General features: G+C 41.2%; 2 protein-coding genes across 3 annotated transcripts in view; one reads left to right on the top strand and one right to left on the bottom strand.

The window, feature by feature from the left end:
- The window catches only part of LOC122902155 (MOB-like protein phocein), a 42,718-nt gene extending 37,627 nt beyond the window's left edge, over positions 1-5,091 (bottom strand). The window contains exons 1-2 of the mRNA XM_044241228.1: positions 5,025-5,091; positions 4,264-4,428 (exon numbers count right to left, since the gene is read on the bottom strand). Coding sequence (XP_044097163.1) covers positions 4,264-4,428; positions 5,025-5,027 — 168 coding nt within the window. The 5' untranslated portion in view covers positions 5,028-5,091. The remainder of the gene's footprint in view (positions 1-4,263; positions 4,429-5,024) is intronic.
- Positions 5,092-5,362: 271 nt separating this feature from the next.
- HSPD1 (heat shock protein family D (Hsp60) member 1) lies at positions 5,363-15,751 on the top strand. Of its 2 annotated transcripts, none has more exons than XM_044241226.1 (12): positions 5,363-5,464; positions 6,599-6,774; positions 8,027-8,279; positions 9,851-9,933; positions 10,475-10,570; positions 10,954-11,047; positions 11,313-11,481; positions 13,090-13,189; positions 13,753-13,998; positions 14,380-14,554; positions 14,850-15,028; positions 15,126-15,751. In XM_044241226.1, the coding sequence occupies exons 2-12, from the start codon at positions 6,601-6,603 to the stop codon at positions 15,276-15,278; spliced, it is 1,722 nt and encodes a 573-aa protein (XP_044097161.1). In that variant the 5' UTR covers positions 5,363-5,464; positions 6,599-6,600; the 3' UTR covers positions 15,279-15,751. The 2 variants fall into 2 exon arrangements, with proteins under 2 accessions (XP_044097161.1, XP_044097159.1); XM_044241224.1 differs by lacking the exon at positions 5,363-5,464 and adding an exon at positions 5,569-5,683.
- Positions 15,752-19,779: the final 4,028 nt, after the last annotated feature.

Raw genomic sequence — 19,779 nt, 5'->3', positions numbered from 1 at the left:
TAAATGCCTAGACCAGTGCACGGCAAATGCTCAAAAGGCAGTATAATCACAAAAATTCCAGTTGGAATTTTACCTCCCGTTATTTTTCTGTTGACCAAAAGATAAAGGACAGCATAGTGTTGTGAAAATTGTAGTTCCACACCCTCAGCACCCTGAGTATTGGTCTACGTTTCTCATGCCAAAATTCTTTTCCTTACTCATTCCCAATATAATCTCATAATCTAAAATTATTTTAAGATTTTATTTATTTGTCAGTGAGAGAGCAAGAGTGTCAGCAGAACAAGCAGGGAGAGCAGCAGGGAGAGGGAGAAGCAGGCTCCCTGCTGAGCAAGGAGCGCAATGTGGGACTCAATCCCAGGACCCCGGGATCATGACCTGAGCCAAAGGCAGATGCTTAACCAACTGAGCCACCCAGGTGCCCCTAAAATTACTTCTTTAGCAATTCTTTTTTTTTTTTTTTTTTAAATTTATTTATTTGACAGAGAGATCACAAGTAGGCAGAGAGGCAGGCAGAGAGAGAGAGAGGAGGAAGCAGGCTCCCCGCTGAGCAGAGAGCCCGACGCGGGACTCAATTCCAGGACCCTGAGATCATGACCTGAGCCGAAGGCAGCGGCTTAACCCACTGAGCCACCCAGACACCCCATTTCTTTAGCAATTCTTCTAGGCAAGCATTATGGGACTACTTCTATGGTACAAAAAAAAAAAAAAAAATTCCCCCATGCTTCTAATTTAGATTATAAATGGAGTCCTGAAATTTTAAATATACCAAGGATAAACCAAAGTTTGGAAACTATTGCCTAAGATCTCAAAACTCACTTGCTTGGGTGTTTGAAAAACAAAATTGGGGAACATGGCCTCTGCACTGGTTGCCTAACTACAATTTACCAGCCACAGAGCCTTGAAGAAGTTTCCTCATCTGTACTCAGTCTTCTCATTGGTAAAACAGGGAAATCCATGCTTGATAAGGTTGTAAAGAGCAAAGCTGATTAGCTGTGCTTCAGGGACAACAGGCAACTGATGACCCACTAGGGTGCTATAAATCGAGCTTTTCATCAGAATTCTCGTAACTGAGGATGACAAAGATTAAGCTTTTTAGTATGCCAAATGGCACTAACACATACATTAATGCAGATACACATACTTTACTGATACGGACATGACCAAAAGTTGAGACTTATTCTGTGCAACTTAAAATTTTTTTTAAAGAGGTATCATTTGAGAGAGCACAAGCAGGGGGAGCAGCAGAGGGAGAGGGAGAAGCAGCCTCCTTGTTCAACAGGGAGCCTGATGTAGGGGCTCAATCCCAAGACCCTGGGATCAATGACCTGAGCCAAGGGCTCAGACGCTTTGACAGAATCACCCAGGTGCCCACCATTAACAATTTCACTTAGATTTCAATTCCACAAGACAAATACAGGTCACACTCCAAAAGACATGATCAGGCTCATTTTTAGGTAACCAAAATTAGAAAATTTGACCAAGAATAGCTGGTCTGAAAGGCAAAGTCTAGGGGTTTGTAATTAAGTCTATAGAACTGTTTGGGTTCAAATCCTCCCCCAGCTGCTATAGCTAAATTAAGGTATTTGTCCAGGTCTAACTCCATTTCCTATTTGTTAAATTCAACAAATTACGAACTAGATACCAATTATTACCACTCAGGTGCTGCCCACACCTGATCTCAGTGGTTATCAACCATGAATTGAAATGTCTATTGGGTGCTTAGAATTCTCTGACAAAGCAACCACACATGACGTTTGGACAGGAGCATCTGGAGGTAGACTGCCAAATCCCAGCCTTGCCCCTTCCTGAGTGTGTGTGATTCTTACTCAATCTGCTTAAGTGCTTTACCTTTCTCATTTGCAAGAAGGGAACTACCATACCCTAGAGGGTTGTTCAAAGATTAAGAGAAGCCATGCACACCAAGTACCCACAACAGTAGCCAGTGGACAGAAAATGCTCCTGAGGTGTTGGCTGTAATCACCATCATGCGGCACCAGGCACGTAAAAGGCATCCAACCAATGGTAGCTGTTAATCCAGCCATGGATTTTTGCAAAGTAAATTATGTAGTAATATCAAGTATTAAAAAACTAGACAACCTCACCAAGTTTTTCTAAATACTTAGAAAACAAGGTATTTAACCCTAGCTCCATAAATAAAAAAACTGAACTTCAATGTAAGCTTGTTATAGATGAAGTTAAAATACTGCTACTTTGGGGGGCTTGAAAGGTTGGGAGAGGGTGGTTGGATTATGGACATTGGGAGGGTATGTGCTATGATGAGTGCCGTGAAGTATGTATGCCTGATGATTCAGACCTGTACCCCTGGGGCAAATACTACATTATGTGTTAAAAGCAATAATTTTAAAATAAGTACTGCTTTAAAAATGTAACTAAGTATAATTCCATGGCTTTGTATCAGCATCAAAATCTATGTGATAAAATAAATTCAATGTGAAGACTGGAAAGCCTGTTTCCCAGAATTCTCTGCAGGTTACTTAAAAACATAAAATAAAAAACACTGGGGAACCCTAAAACCAGTTTAAATCACCAAATAAAGATTAACCACTCATTTATCCATTTTTATTTGCTAATGTTTTTATCAGTACACTAAAACTAAATTTTAGAGACACTGGATATTATTAGTTTGGATACTATTAGTTTATTATAAAAGAGACATGAAAATTATTTACATGATGAAAGATTTCACAACTTCACTGGAATGGGCAGCTTCACTTCATGCCATTTTAATAATGATTTCAGTCCACATACTTTCCAAGAATGTCACCATCTCTAAATAAGAAATAATCCTGCAAATAGAGAAACCATTAGTTAAGAAAACTAATAACAAATATTTAACTTTTTAAGCAAGTATTTTATTTATTTATTTATTTGACAGGAAAAGAGCACAAGCAGGAAGAGCCGCAAAAGGTACAAAGGAGCCCGATGTGGGACTCGATCCCAGGCCCCTGGGATCAAGACACGAGCCGAAAGCAGCTGCTTAACCAACCCAGCCATCCAGGCACCCCACAAATATTTAAGAAATAATAAATTTACACACCTTGTCATCTAGAACTACTTTGGTGCCTCCATATTCTGGGAGAAGAACTTTATCTCCAACTTTCACACTAACTGGTTGAATCTCTCCGCCCTTAAAAAAAAAAAAAAAAAAAAGGATATTTATCAGTAAAACATCTAATTTGCGAAGATTTATACCTTTTATTAACTAAATATGCTTATTCAAATCAACTGTAAAAAAAAAGATTTGGGACCAAATGATATGATTTACAATATAATCACAGTTCTTTGCTCAAAAATATCACTGCAGAATTACACTTTAAAAATGCACACACAGCTTAAACTAAAACCTGATTTTAGAGTAAAGTTCAGAGTTAAAATGGCAACGTTAACTAAAGCTAACTTTTTATTGTTAAATATTAACACAACCTCCAGACTACATGAAATAAATCAGTTTTAAAAACCAGATACAATGGTCATGTTTAACTTCTTTTAATACATACAAATCCAACAGGTATTTCCAGAATTTGGAACATATACTTCTACCATGATTCCATCTCCTTTACGTCAAAGTGCAGATTTAAGGAGACAGACTGCAGCACAGTGCCCCCTCCTCAGAGCCTTCCTATTCCCGACTCCAGGTTCCCTCCTTGCTAGAACTTTCTTACAAGCAACTTGAACAATGCAATTAATGTATTTGACCCCAAAGGCACTTATTGGGTATTCAGGCTGACTTTGACATCTGAGGTTTAATCAATTAATTGGAGGAGAATGCCTGTAAGGCTAGGTCTGAGCTGTTCCTTGTTCAGAAGTATATAAACTAAGGACAAAAATGGTTAAAAGATTAGGGCAATTAATAGTGTTAGAGATTAGATCTAGAGTTTAAATTTCCTCTCAACTCCTAAAAGTACCCATGGATCATCCTTAAGTATTACTTTCTGTTTTATCAAAACTTTAGAATTTGAAGAAAATGTTGGTCAAATAAGACTATCAAAGGGTTATTAATTTTTAATACTCTGCAACTCTCCACCACACAAAATAGGCAACTTCATTCGAAAGTCATTTTCCTTTAAGAGGGAGATGAAACGTGCCTGGATTATAGAATGATCCTGAAAATAACATAAAGCTGTTTAACAGACTACTTTTTTTTAAAGAATTTATTTTAACAGACTACTTTTAATAATCACCAAGGATTTCTTTTTTCACCTCCACTTCACATAAAAATAGTTCCACGTTAGCCCCATTTACCTTTCCTTTAGAGCCGGATCCAACAGCTACTACTGTTGCTTGCAACACTTTTCCTTGAGATTTTTCTGGAAGCATGATACCGCCTTTGGTTACAGTTTCAGCTGCACTCCTTTCAACTAAAACTCGGTCAAAGAGGGGAAGAAACTTTCTAAACGCCTGTCCTGCCTGTAGGAAGAGAAATGTTAAATCTGAAATAAAAGCAGTTACATGTTTACCTTCTAACCGTTACACATCAAAAAGCACGTGTGGCTTTACAAATCAACTCCAAAACTCGATTATTCGTGCAAGAAAACCATCTGAATATTTTGTTCTGCATTCTGCGTTTAATTTCCCATTCCGTATGTTAGCGGTCATTGTTGCTCCTCTGGTCAGCAATCAAACGAGCGTTACGGGCAACCTTAGTTTATTTCAAGGTCAAGTATTTTTCCTTCCTCAGATTTCCCTGGGAAAGTTCAACAGAAATAGTCAACCTCTGCGCCTGAAGCCGCGCTTTTCAAGGTATTACATATCCACAAAGCCCTCGCCCTAGACTCGTGTGTCCCGCGGCGCGTGCGTTCGGGTCCCCGCCCCCAGGCCCCCAGGCGTGCCGAGGACACGCGTGCAGAGCCCTTGGCGGAGAGAAGGGTCGGTGGGCCCCGGCCTCTCCAGGGTTCCTGCAGGCGCGGGTCACTCAGGGACCCGCACCCCTCCCGCTAGGCCCAAACAGAAACGTCGGGCCATCTCTGCGCCTCTCCCTGGGCTCCAGCCCACGCGGGACTCACCATGACTCCGGCCGCCGCAGTCCGTACTCCGCTCGAGAGCTGCCGCCACTGCAAGGAGACGCGCAGTCCGACCGGGCGCCCACGTGAACGTGAGAAAAGGCCTCGCAGCGCGCAGGCGCGCTCGCTCCCGCCCCCCGCTCCTCCCCGCAGAAGAGGGCGGCCGCACCAGCGCGCGCCGCGATTCGTCCCCAGGTCTGCGCGCTGGCCACTGACGCGAGTGCGGGGAAGCGGAAGAACAGAGGAGTTCTTTCTAGGCGTTTCTAGGCCGCCTGCCGAGGTGAAAGTACTAGCTCCTCGCCCCTCTCCCGGAAATGACGCGCTTTGAACCTTGACCCACAGAGCGCGCCGCGCTTCCCGGAAAGTTCTGGAACCGAGTGCGGCCCGGGAACTAGCCTAAGCCGGCCGGAGCAGGCTGCGCCCGCGGGCCCGGCGCTGCTCGGGTAGGCGGGGGCGGAGCTAGCGCGGGGCCCGTGCCGATTGCGGGGCCCCGGCCGACGGGAAGGGGTGGGAGCCGCCCGCACACGCGGTGCGGCGGGGCGGGGGGAAAAGCGGCGGAGGGAGGGGACACGGGCTCTTTGCCGTGCGCGCGGTGCACTCTGTCCCTCACTCGTCTCCGACGGCCTGCCTCACCGCGCGCACGCTCCGCCGCTGCCCCGCAGGTACACGGCCGTCCCGCGCCGCCGCTCCGGGCGCCCGGGACCCCCGAGCCGGCCCTCTCCTTCGCTGTGGTGCCCCCTGACTGGGTCGGCGGGCGAGAGCCAGGGCTTTTCCCCGGCGCCGCAGGCCCGGAGCGCCGGGCCAGGCCTCACGGGTCCATGTCGGTGCCCATCACGTGCGGCGTGGATTGCTCGCCGGGGCAGGGCGCCGGAGGGAGGGCTTGCCCGGGACTCCGTGTGCAATCGGGGGAGTGTATTCCCGTGGGCTTTCCGTGGCAACCCTGTCCTGGTCGACTGCAGGGCGCCGGGGAGGGTGGTCGCAGCCGCCTTTGGCCCCCCGGACAGCTCTCCACTCTTGACCTTGCCGAGGGCGTCCTAAAGGAAAGACACGTGGGGCCGGGCGGAGTGGGCCGGGCCGGAGCCCCCAGCATCGCGGCCCTGCGGGCTGCTCTGATACAGTAACCTGAGTGGATACATGAAGATACATCTCGCCAAGCAGATTTTTGCACCGTCAGGAATGTTTTTTCTCCCTTGGTCGCTCTAGTTGGTAGCCCACCCCTTTCCTGCAGACTTGGTTTTTCAGGAGGACATTTGGAGTGGATTTGCTCTCAAGGCTATTTTAGCGCTGAAAGAGTAACTCGTTTGTAGCGGCCGGGGTAGGTGGCCTTGGGCAATGCGATGGTGTGCTTTGTGCCGGTGCTCTAGGGTAGGCGCGGGGACGGCCTCACGTGGGGACTTACGCAGGTAGTTGGTGTTCTGAACCTAGTTTCCGTGGCCCGGGAGCAGTGACTGGCAGAGGTCAATCCAACTTCTAACGTTTCTTGTTCTGTTGTGGCGTATAGATGCCATGTTTGCTGTAATACACAGGTACTGCTAGTATTGATGTACTGCTAATCTGATTGTTTCCCCCTTCCACAGAAATGCTTCGATTACCCGCAGTCCTTCGCCAAATTAGGCCAGTGTCCAGAGCACTGGCTCCTCATCTCACTCGGGCCTATGCCAAAGATGTAAAATTTGGTGCAGATGCCCGAGCCTTAATGCTTCAAGGTGTAGACCTTTTAGCCGACGCTGTAGCCGTTACAATGGGGCCAAAGGTATTGATGTTTTTTATTCTGTTGTAATTTATAGTACTGAGTTAAGGAATAATATTTTAATGGTATCAGATAATCACACCAAGCTACTGAATACTAAGTACTTCCGTATCCATTGTTGAGAAACCCCAGTTACCCATAAGAGTTCGCAGTTACTGCTTAAACTTTTTTTTTCTTTTACTTAGATACAGTGGTCTTAAAACTTAAACTGGTTCTTTAAAATTTGTGGAACTTTCTTTCCTGTAATGTATGATGTAACTGAGTAGTAACTCATAGATGAAAGAGGATTGGCAAATAGGCAAGCGAGATGAAGTCTACCTTCCATTCCAAGTTTTAGATTTTTTTCCCAGTAGTTCATACCATTGACGGAAGAATGTATTTTATCTCCTGTCGTACTTCAAGTATGTGCTTGTAGGTGCTAGTTTTACTTAATGTTTTTCTGTTGTCCATTCTGTTCCAAAGCACATTTAAAAATTTCTGTTCTAAAGCACATTTACTATTTTAAGTCTCATATTTAACAGGGAGAGGTTAGTGAGTGAGGGGTAACAAATAATTTGAGAAGGCCTTTGAGGGTGGTGCACAAGTGAAGTGATGCTGGATTTCAGATTGACAGCTCCAATATCAAAGTGTTTTATATATATATATTGTATATATAAAATGTATATAAAAATATGGCATGCCTCACAAGTAGCAGCTTTGGTTCAAATGCAGAAGCTGCCAGTGCTGTTTGCACCATAACTGAGTTTTAACATGGAAGCAGCCCTCCCTGGAAAAGTGACTTACACTTCGCTTACTGTTAGTATTTTAGTAGCTATATTTTAAAGCCAGTTTTAAAGTAAATTTTCACATTACTATCAAAGGTAGCAGGCAGTGGACAAAACCTAACGATAAATTATGTGAAGAATTTCTCAAATTTCATTATAACCTATTAGGGTGTTTTGGTATATATTGTGTGGGTTTGGGGGGGGTGTTGGTGTTGTCTTTAATAGATGATAGCTCTTAGTCTCTAGGATTTTTCTCTTTCATAAAATCTCATGCAGTAAACACTTGGCAACAGAAGGGTCATTTTGTCTGTAAGCTAAGAATACTGATGAATTTGCTTTTGAGACTGATGCTGCAGATCTGATAAAAGTGACAATTTGTGTTGGGACTTGGAAGTAATTATCCTATTCAAAACTGCTTGTTGTGTTTTCAGCTAAATAGCACTTAAAGTATGTGTTCTGTCACATTTTTTGTTGTTGTTCTCTAATTATAGGGAAGAACAGTGATTATTGAACAGAGTTGGGGAAGTCCCAAAGTAACAAAAGATGGTGTGACCGTAGCAAAGTCAATTGACTTAAAAGATAAATACAAAAATATTGGCGCTAAACTTGTTCAAGATGTCGCCAATAACACAAATGAAGAGGCTGGGGATGGCACCACTACTGCTACAGTCTTGGCACGCTCTATTGCCAAGGAAGGCTTCGAGAAGATTAGCAAAGGTGCTAATCCTGTGGAAATCAGGAGAGGTAGGAAAGTCTCTTCATTGTCACCACAGTGTTTTGAAGTGTCTTAAAAAGTTGATTCTTGTTTCTCCTCTCTCAAAAAAAATCTGAGTTTTCCTTCAGCAAATAGTGATTGGATTCTTGGCTTATGTGGTATATGCTATGCTAGGTGTTAAGGAGGAAAATAGGACTAAGACATTACTTGTCCTTCTCTCCACTGTGTTATGAGCTCTGTAACCCCCTTCCTGTGGCACATAAGGAAAGTTTATTGGAAGATACAGCATGTACTGTGGACCTTGAAAATAGTAAACTTTTGGGGATTAGTGTAGGGAGAGATGATACAGTTTCGATATTTTACAAAGTAGGGCTAAACTAAGTCATCCGGGATGTCAATTTTTTTTTTATTATATATGTAAAAGCAGGGGGTTTTTTGGTTTGTTTGTTTTTTGCTTGTTTTTACTTCTTAGGAGCACATGGTACATTACTGTCTTCATTCTGTTTCTTATTTTTTGCTTTGGAGAACTAGGCCACAATTTAAAGATCTGCTCTTCAGCATGAGTGACATTGACTTAAGTCCTGTCATTGCTGTTTTCTAGCTGAGTATTAAAACTTGGTTTTTCTATCTTGCAAGTGTAATTGCTACTTATTTCTAGGGCATATTATTGTCCAAAAGAAGGCTTGAGAGTAAGAGGGGATGCCAGTAACAGTTTTGTCAGAATCGGCATCCCAGCACACCGATGTGTCAGCATTCCATTTATTTCCGTATTGGAGGTCCAAATGAATGTGTTACATTTAAAGCAGTTTCAGGGGTGCCTGGGTGGCTCAGTCGGTTAAGTGTCCAACTTTTGATTTCAGCTCAAGTCTTGATCTCTGGATCATGAGATCAAGCCCCCCTCCGGGCTCTGTGCTGGGCTTTGAGCCTGCTTAAAATTCTTGCTCTCCCCCTCACATCTGCCCCCGTCCCCCCACCCCGCACTCTCCCTTTCTCTCCAAGTCTGATTGTAAATAACGGACAAGTATTAACAGAGGTTATTAAGATTACTTTTCCAAGAAAATGATTGTTACTACAAGCCTTTCTTTGGATTTTTTGAAGTTAACATTTCTCAAAGAAGGGAGAGCTAGCACTAACCCCTGCTGAGAAATTGGGTTCCCTTAAATCCATGTTGTGATGCTGTTGACTGCTGAAACAAATACACTGCTTATAATTACATATTAAATGAGGAAATTTCAGGTAATTAAAAAACCTGTAGGGGTATAACTGTCATTAACTTGAGAGACGTGTTGGGTGACCCTGTTGCAAACATACAACATGATTGGATTGGGAATAGTTTACACAGAATGAGTTAAATGATGAGATTCTTGAAATTACACACTGTTCTTTTTCCTTAGTTCAGTTTTCAAAATAATTTTGGCCTGTGAGTTTGTATTGATCTATGGAAGGTTCCTGTTTCAGTGCATGCCATTAGGAAAAATGCTGGCACAGAAGCATTGTGTAGGCTATTAACACATTAAAACGTTTAACATGAATTGAAATTTTTATTTGACCCGGAACCATTAGAAAGTAAGTATTATAATGGCATTCATTCTTGAATCAGGTGTGATGTTAGCTGTTGATGCCGTAATTGCTGAACTTAAGAAGCAGTCTAAACCCGTGACAACCCCTGAAGAAATTGCTCAGGTACGGATTTTTCATATTTTATGATAATTTCATAATCACATACCAGTGTCAGAATAATGGTACCAACCAGTCACTAACCTTGAAAGCATTTCTTAACTGCTACAGAACATTTGACAATAATGCAGTGACCATTACTAGAGTCTTAGTGGGCTGCCACTTTAGTTCCACATGGCTGTGAGTAAAACTTGTTTCTATGGAAAATATTCTTTGGCCAGTTGTCAAAAGGTGCATAATTTTTTGTCATGTTAGAATTTTGCCACTTTTTGGGGGGCGGGGGAAGCCTGCCTTTTAAAAAAAGAATAGTTGTATGTTTATTTCATACCTTTCAACAACAGTGTAGCCAAGTGATGAATTTAAAAATAATTGAAAACCAAATCAACGCTTGGTTAGAGCTATTAGACCATATCATCATTGTCCATACTGTCCTCCCTGCCCCATGCCGCACCCCATCACTTTGGAAGTTACTAGGAAAGGGAGGGGAGCTGATTGAGGATGCTGTCCTTAACCTTCTTAACTTGGAAGAGTAACTTGATTGTTTTAGGTTGCTACCATTTCTGCAAATGGAGACAAAGAAATTGGCAACATCATTTCCGATGCAATGAAAAAGGTTGGAAGAAAGGGTGTCATCACAGTAAAGGCAAGTGTTTTTAATGATAGCTTGGAAAGATTGTCTTATGATCAAAACAGTTTTCAAATACAAAAATTGAAACTGTGTGTTTCATATACTTGAGTCCTTTATGCATAGTGTTAGCATTTATGTACATTAGAGTAGTTACTGAGTTCTGTGTGAATTTTTAGCCTTTGCTATCAGGAATGAATTTGTTCTAACTTAAATGATACTGTCTTCTAGATGTAAAAATTCAAATACGCATTTTGGGAATTTTTGCAGAATTGGAGTTGATGCCCTGCGGCATTTGCATACTTAACGTTTGTGATCAGTGGGGTGTCTTAATCTGGCCTATCATTAGAATTTTTTGTGCTTCCTTACAAAGTTCATAAAACGAATTGATTTTTTTATAGGATGGAAAAACACTAAATGATGAATTAGAAATTATTGAAGGCATGAAGTTTGATCGAGGTTACATTTCTCCATACTTTATTAATACCTCAAAAGGTAAGTCAGTAAACGAAATTTTAAAAACATAGCTTGTGTGTGTCAGACTGTAAGCATTTACCAGGTCATACTTCTAAGAAAATAAATATATACGTATTCCAAAAGTTAATGGTAAATAAGAAATGAAAGGAAAAGCATGAACTCATTAGTCACTTGAAATGTACTGAAACTATGGTTTTTAGGATTTTCATTTAAATAAACTACAGCTGTTTTCAGAATATTGTTAGCTTTTTAAGTTGGTTTGAAAGGTTCTTTGTTTTTGCAGGTCAGAAATGTGAATTCCAGGATGCCTATGTTCTATTGAGTGAAAAGAAAATTTCTAGTGTCCAGTCCATTGTACCTGCTCTTGAAATTGCCAATGCTCACCGTAAGCCCTTGGTCATAATTGCTGAAGATGTTGATGGAGAAGCTCTGAGTACACTCGTTTTGAATAGGTAATATGCCGTGGTATTTGGTTTACATTTCCAAGTGAAAGGCAATTTTTTTGTTTTGATGTTTGAAATCTCCATTATGTACCTTCACATTGAACCACTTGTGTTAGTATCTAGCATTGTGTGTAATACAGGTGTGGTTCATGAACTCTAGATCCCATTATAATGGTTCATTCTTTTTGAATGGGTCTGTTTGAAAGTCCTTAGTATTTTGTGTAGGTTTTTCATAAAATAGTCATATTTTATGATATGACAATAGTCATATTGTGGCAGTCATAAAATTTGTATGTCATGTCTCTATTTTTATTATAAATGTTTACAGTTGTTTTGAAGAAATGACTGTTTATGGAAAAATATTTTCACAATTGTAATTTTGCATAGGAAGAAGTATTTTTCAAATTTTAGATCAAAGTGTATTATCACTGTGTTATATAATCTTTTTTTTTTTTTTTTTAAGATTTTATTTATTTATTTGTCAGAGAGAGAGGGAGAGAGAGCGAGCACAGGCAGACAGAGAGGCAGGCAGAGGCAGAGGGAGAAGCAGGCTCCCTGCCGAGCAAGGAGCCCGATGTGGGACTTGATCCCAGGACGCTGAGATCATGACCTGAGCCGAAGGCAGCTGCTTAACCAACTGAGCCACCCAGGAGGTTTTAATTAATGTTCAAATAGAGGAATTGACACATAACCTAAGATAAATTGAGGTCTATTGGTTTAATTTAAAAATCTGTAATGTATTTTTTTTTAAGATTTTATTTATTTATTTGACAAAGATCACAAGTAGGCAGAGAGGCAGGCAGAGGTGGGGGGAGAGCAGGCTCCCTGCTGAGCAGAGATCCTGATGAGGGGCTCCACCCTGGGATCATGACCTGAGCAGAAGTCAGAGGCTTTAACCCATTGAGCCACCCAGGCGCCCCTGTAATGTATTAATTCTGACTTTAAGACAGGTAGGTAATGCTGTAAATAGAGTTTTAGGGTGTTACTGGGGTGCCTACCTGGCTCAGTCAGAAGAGTATAGTCATTCCAGTAGTAACTTGATTTAATACTATGTAGAACCCATAGGATAGGGGTAAATGCTCATTTGATCCCCAAATTTAGTAATTAGTAACTGTTCTGATTTTCACAGTCTATTAAAATTGTTATCACTGAGTTTAACTTAAAACTTTTTTGTTTATATTTGTTTATATATTTTGTTCCTGGGTTGTTTAACCGGAGAGTAACCGACAATTTGTGAAGAAGGTAATTGGATATTGGCAAATACGGATGAATGGAAAGTTGCTCTTTCTTGTCTTTATGTGACCAAAAGTTGTTAGAAAGCAAAGCATGGTTTCCAGGGGCACCTGGCTGACTCAATATGTGTCTGCCTTCGGCTCACATCATAGTCCTGGGGTCCTGGGATTGACCCGTGCATTGGGCTCCCTGCTCAGCGGGGAGCCTGCTTTTCCCTCTCCCTCTGTGTCCCCCCAACTTCATGCTCTCTCTCTCTCTCTCAATAAATGAATAAAATCTTTTTTTTTAAATGTGGTTTTCTTAAGTAATTGTAGTATTTAAAACTTACGAACTAGACAAACATTTTTATTAAATTTAAATCTCATTATTAACTGTTTTTAACAGGCTAAAAGTTGGTCTTCAGGTTGTGGCAGTCAAAGCTCCAGGTTTTGGTGACAATAGAAAGAACCAGCTTAAAGACATGGCTATTGCTACTGGTGGCGCAGTAAGTAAAATATTTGTGACCTTGGTTTACTGAATGTTTTATACTTACAGGCCTAAAATTTATAGGTAGAGTTTATTGTTTTCCACAGTGAGATATTACTGTCTGAACTATTTACTTTGTGTTTCTCTTGGATATCTGCGAGGTGAAGGTTGGATTAAAGAGTACTAAGGTGCCTTCTCTAACTTGCCATGAGTCTTGCCCAAGAATAGAGTTGTTTGACCACTCTGTTTTTAAGAAAACAGTAGAAAAGATATAGGACTTAGAAGATTTTAAGATCTAAGGTCTAGTCCCAGTTCCACCAAAAGTGACCTTGGAGAAGTTTGAGTTTATTCTTTCTCGAATGAAGCTGATTATATTGAGGATTAAGTGAGAGGTGGGAAGTACAGTGAAAAACTTGATCAAGGCTTATTTGGACTAGGAATTGCCTTTATCTCACATTTCAGAAAAATACAGTATTACAAGATGGTTCTCTCACCAGAACACTAGCATGATGTATTGTTGATAAACCTGGTATAATGAAAAACTAACCTGCAGCTGATTCATTTTTAAATGTTTTTGTGTAGGTTTTTGGGGAAGAAGGATTGACTCTAAATATCGAAGATGTTCAGCCTCACGACTTAGGAAAAGTTGGAGAGGTCATTGTGACCAAAGATGATGCCATGCTCTTAAAAGGAAAAGGTGACAAGGCTCAAATTGAAAAACGTATTCAAGAAATCATTGAGCAGTTAGATATTACAACTAGTGAATATGAAAAGGAAAAGCTGAATGAACGTTTGGCAAAACTCTCAGATGGCGTAGCTGTGTTGAAGGTAAGATTGATTGCTGTAAATGAGCTTCTTGGGTTCTGGGCCCAAGAATGATCTTGTTTCTGTGGTATTCCCTGATAATGCCTTGTAACCAACATGTTTTGGGAAATGGAGATAGTATATACTCTTCTTTCTTAAAACCAGAATTGAATCTTAGAAGTGGTGTTGTAGAAAAGGTGTTTTGTTAATGATCACTTTGGTAGTGGACTCATGTGGGACACTGCACTCACCCTATTAGCTGTTTAATCATGCAGTCATTTTTAAACAAATAGGCAACCTTTATTACATACCTTTTTAAAATAAACCGAGTGCTGTTTAGTGACTTGCCAGTTAGCATCTTGAATGGGAGAAGCCCATACCAACTGGGATTCTTTTCATCTTTAGGTTGGTGGGACGAGTGATGTTGAAGTGAATGAAAAGAAAGACAGAGTTACAGATGCGCTCAATGCTACGCGAGCTGCCGTTGAAGAAGGCATTGTTCTAGGAGGGGGTTGTGCCCTGCTTCGGTGCATTCCAGCCTTGGATTCATTAACTCCAGCTAACGAAGATCAAAAAATTGGTAAAATTGCCTTACGAATGAGTTGATTTGCAGCCTCACTTTAGTCTAGTAGAATGTTGTTGCTGCCATTAAATAGAACAATAAATAACAAAGCAGTTTCCCGAATTACAAAGCTAGAAGAGCACTGATAATCAAATATGTGAAAGATCCAGTCGTCACATCTTTTGAGGGGAATGATTTGAACTGGGAAATTTCCCAGTTGGGGTTTTCCTTTATCAGTAGTCCCACAAATAGAATCGTGTTGTAATTTTTACAAAAGAATGAAACTAAACTTGCTAAAATTTGTTATCTTTAGGTATAGAAATTATTAAGAGAACACTCAAAATTCCTGCAATGACCATTGCTAAGAATGCAGGTGTTGAAGGATCGTTGATAGTTGAGAAAATTATGCAGAGTGCCCCAGAAGTTGGTTATGATGCTATGCTTGGAGATTTTGTGAATATGGTGGAAAAAGGAATCATTGATCCAACGAAGGTAAATAGTTGACCATTTTCTAAAAATTCAAGAAGTCTTGTTCTTTTTCACGAAAAAAAAAAAAAAAGGTAATTATTTTATCAAACGTTTTTCTTAGGTTGTAAGAACTGCTCTGTTGGACGCTGCCGGAGTGGCCTCTCTGTTAACTACGGCAGAAGTGGTTGTCACCGAAATTCCGAAAGAGGAGAAGGACCCAGCGATGGGCGGAATGGGTGGAATGGGAGGGGGTATGGGAGGCGGCATGTTCTGATTCCTAGGATAGTGCTTGATCATTATTAATGAACTGTGAGAGGAAGCCCACGCCGTGCTCCTCACCCGTAACTTCAGAGAAGTCAGTTGAAGGAAATGACTGAAGAAAAGGCTGGCTGATGTTTAAGAAAATCGCTATAACCATCAGTTACTGGTTTCAGTTGACAACATATAATGGTTTACTGTTGTCATTGTCCATGCCTACAGATAATTTATTTTGTATTTTTGAATAAAAAGACATTTGTACATTCCTGATAACTGAGTGCAAGAGCCATGTACCAGTGTACTGCTTTCAACTTAAATCACTGAGGCATTTTTACTACTATTCTGTTAAAATCAGGATTTTAGTGTTTGCCATCACCAGTTGAAAAGTTAAGCAGCCTTTCTGTGGAGAGTAAGAATAATTGTGTACAAAGTAGAGAAATATCCAATTATGTGACAACCTTTGTGTAATAAAAATTTGTTTAAAGTTAATTGTGTTAGCTTTTCCATGATGCAGATGTTCAGAGAAATGAAAGCCAATAGAGGAGGGGTAGGTTTTGGTACAAGCATGTAAAAAAGTGTTCCACCTTGCAGTGTTCTGCTATTTCTTTGCTAAAGACCGTTACATTACCACAAAGATAACGGAAAATTTTAAAGGTGACCGCTCATTCCTGTGGAGACAGTATTTTATGTTGAGGTCTCGTCATAAAGGGGCAATCTGTCATTTCTTGTGGAGGTAAAAAGGTACATCAAAGCCACGGCATAATAAGAAATAGATTCCTGGGGCACCTGGCTGGCTCAGTTCGAAGAACATAGAACTCTCCATCTTGGGTTTGTGGGTTTCAGCCCCCAATCGTGTATAGAGATTACAAGGGGAAAAAAATGGATTCCTGTTAGGTGAGAAGGGCAGGGTTTGTATTGTAGGCATGTACTTATGTGGAAAAGAGAGCTGTGCCATTCAAGCATAATGAGTAGTGGGGAAAGGCATCCTTACATGATAAGCTTAGCCTGGTGTCTTCACCTTTATTAAGAATTTAAACCACATTTCTGGCTCAGTGCACTTGGTCTTGATTAGAAATGGAAATAGAATGGAAATCGGTTTATTTTTATAATAGTACCTGGTATGTGCATGTTGGGGGCAGAATGATTCACAAGACAGCTGCTTTCTAAGCTTACATTATAAATCGAAGGCATAAGATACTGTGAAATGATATACAAGTTCTTGCTTTCACCTGTGCCAAAAGACCTAGTCTGCTCCTCAGTTTGGCCTTGGGGTGGCTGCCTAGACACAGGTATAAGCTAGGCATTGAGGCAAGTGCTCTTGTGTACAAAGCTTGGACAGAACTAGAAGGAAAAAAAGTCCATCACAGATCAAAAGGCAAAGTCACTTGAAATCACACCTAAAATTATCTGTCCTTTGCTTGGATTAGAAACAATGACAAGAGATTAAAGGGGACTAAATAAAAGGCATTTTAAGTGAACAAAACATGCCTAGAATGTAGTTTTGGCTACAGAAGTAGCCAAATCTTAGAAGGTTTATATAGTTAATTATCTTACAGGCCAAGGTAGGTGATGAGAAGAAAAGGTATGAGATGAAAAACTACTGGACTTCAAAAGATTATTAGAGCATGACCAGCCTAAAGAGATGAGCAGAAGAAAAGAATCCGTGCCAGTCACTACATACTAGAATTAACTCTAAATCTTGGATTAGGGACTCCTTACTAAACCTATACTACCCTTACTGTAAATAGGCTGTGAAAGGTTAAGTAGCTTATACAAAGTCGCAGATAATTAAGTGGTAGACATCAGATTTGAACCTGGGTTTGAAGAGCTTACACTCTTAAACCAAAGAGCCAGCCTGGAATGAATCCTTAAGCCAGGATCTAGGCAATTACAAAACCCTTTGAAAGCTGTAACCAGATAAGCATTTAATCGAGAAATTATATTTTCCCTCTGTCACTAACCTTACAGAATGCCAATTAGGCTAGGCATTATTTCTACCCCACCCCCACCCCCACATATTTCTCTAGGACAAGAGAAAAACAGAAAAGACTTTTCAGATTCTGCCATTTCAGAGTGAGTGAAAATCAGCCCGACTCACCTAATCACTACACAGTGAAACCCACTAGTCAGTATGCCCTACCTTAATGCCAATAAGCTTTTTAGTCCCTTCTTTTCAAATAATAACACCATCAGGCAAGCCTATACATGAAGGTGGAATAGCAAAAACCAGAAGGGATCTAAGGGGAAACTTAAAAATCTAATGACTTAAAAATAAGATATTGTTGCCATAAACCAAGCAAGCCATAATAAAAAGGAACAATTAGAAAACATTCTTGGAAATTAAAACTATGGCCAATATAAAGTTAACAGAATGGCTGGAGAATAGAATTGAGGAATTTAAAAAGCAGAATAAACATGGACAGTCAAATATCTTAATTACTTGGGAATGCCCGATAGACCCAGAGAATATGGAGAGGAGGAAATTAACCTCACAAGGGGCCCTGCACAATTAATTAGGACAAGGCAACAGGGCAGATGAGCATGCAATTTCAGACTACCCAGGATAAAGAGTCGATTTTAAAAGCTTCCAGAGAGGGGCGCCTGGGTAGCTCAGTTGTCAAGGGCCTGACTTTGGTCCTGGGATCGAGCCCCGCATCGAGCTCCCTGCTCCGTGGAAAGCCTTTTTCTACCTCTCTCACTCCTCTGCTTGTGTTCCCTTTCTCGCTGTGTCTCTGTCAAATAAATAAGTAAAATCTTAAAAAAAAAAAAAAAAAAAAAAAGAGCTTCCAGAGACCAAAAAAATGGATCTTATACAAAGGACTGGGGATAACCATGGCATAAGACTTCTCAAGCATGGCACTGGATGCCAGAGTACGATTAAGTCAGATCTTCAAATTGGGATGAGGAGGGAGAGGGTATTATCTTTAGAGTTCTATACTCAAGTGTGAATATAAAACATTGACATTCAGACACAGGGATTCTAAAAATTGACCTCCCACTTGCCTTTTCTCAGGAAACCACTAAAAGATTTCCTCAGCATTTTGAAAGTAAATTAAAAACAGGAGGCCAAGATTCAGGATACAGGGAGCTTCCAAAAGCAAGGTGCAGGGAAATCCTGGGATCACGACAGGGGAGGCCTAGGATGACAGCTGCACCACAGCCCAGAGAGCAACCAGCGCAGACCGCAGGACAGCGGGTGGCTGCAAGGAAGTGAACGACTGAAGACCGAACCTGAAGTGGTCTCAGCACACTGGAACGCTGTTCTCTCATGTAACCATGAAGGCAAAGTTGCCAATTGCAAGGTTGGTTCATTGAGCCCTTGATGTTCGAGTTGGCTCCTCCGGAATTACTGCCTCCTCCTTCCGCGACAAAGTGACAGATGTAGCTGCAAACCATGTCCTCAAAATCAGGAAAACACCAAGGAAAAGTTTCTCTTGGTTTCCCGAGAGAAAAACCTTACCTAGCAGTGCTATCCCATCAAACTTCCCCTAAGATTCCAATGACCCAGAAGTCCCTTCAAGGGAAGTTGATAAAAATGTTGTTTTCTCTCTTCCAGTACAGAAAGCACTGATGCTAAGCTGAAGTCCACAGGTCATGGGCTCCAGAGTGTTGTACTAGATAAAGCGAAGGGCATAGGGACTGGAGCCGGATGCCTGGGCATATATATATCCCATCTCTACTTACTGTAATTTGGCTTCTCACCTTACTTAGGGAACCTCATGGTTGACTAAGATGGATGGCTAGATCAAGGTGATATTTGTGTATTCTTGGGCTCCCTCACCAAAATTAGCATCTACATACTCTCATAGTAGCAGCTCAGTTAGATCCCAACCCCTAAGTTAGATTCTGAACCCGAGAGCTTATCTATGGCATTTACAAGAACAGTGATAAATTACAGGTTCTTCTATCAGTCAAAAGAAAAGGAATATAAGCAGGGATAAAACATATTATCTGGACCTTATCTCTGCTATTTGAAAAATAATTTGCTTTTGAAAAAGTAATTATAGGGGCACCTGGGTGGCTCAGTTGGTTAAGGGTCTGACTTCAGCTCAGGTCATAATCTCGGGGTCTTGGGGTTGAGCCCCACAGCAGGCTCCCCACTCAGCAGGCCATTGGCTTGTCCCCCTCCCCTGCCCCATTGGCTTGTCCCTCTCCCCTCCCCTCATGCTCTTGCTCGTTCTAATAAATCAATAAAATCTTTAAAAAAAAAAAAAAAGGTAATTATATACAAACTACACACACTCTGAGGGGATACCTCGTTTGTAAGCGGAAAGACACTGCTTTACCCATGTGAAGCCGGAGCAGGCTGTAGGAATCCTTCACCACCGTATAACCAGCAAGTGGTACACGGCAGACAGTCAAAACAGATTTATTGAAAAAATTGATGCAAACGTGCTTTTATGTAGGGAGCTAATTACTGAGGTTCCTCGTTGACCTGAGGAAATAAACAGCACTCTGACTAGAAAGGTAATGCAAGAGCGTTGTTGGGTATGGAGTGAAAGGAAGGTCAATATTAA

The sequence above is a fragment of the Neovison vison genome, chromosome 3 (assembly GCF_020171115.1).
Source record: "Neovison vison isolate M4711 chromosome 3, ASM_NN_V1, whole genome shotgun sequence".
Lineage (NCBI taxonomy): Eukaryota > Metazoa > Chordata > Mammalia > Carnivora > Mustelidae > Neogale > Neogale vison.
The sequence above is the reverse complement of the archived record's forward strand: the minus strand, read 5'-3'. Positions and strand labels throughout refer to the sequence as shown.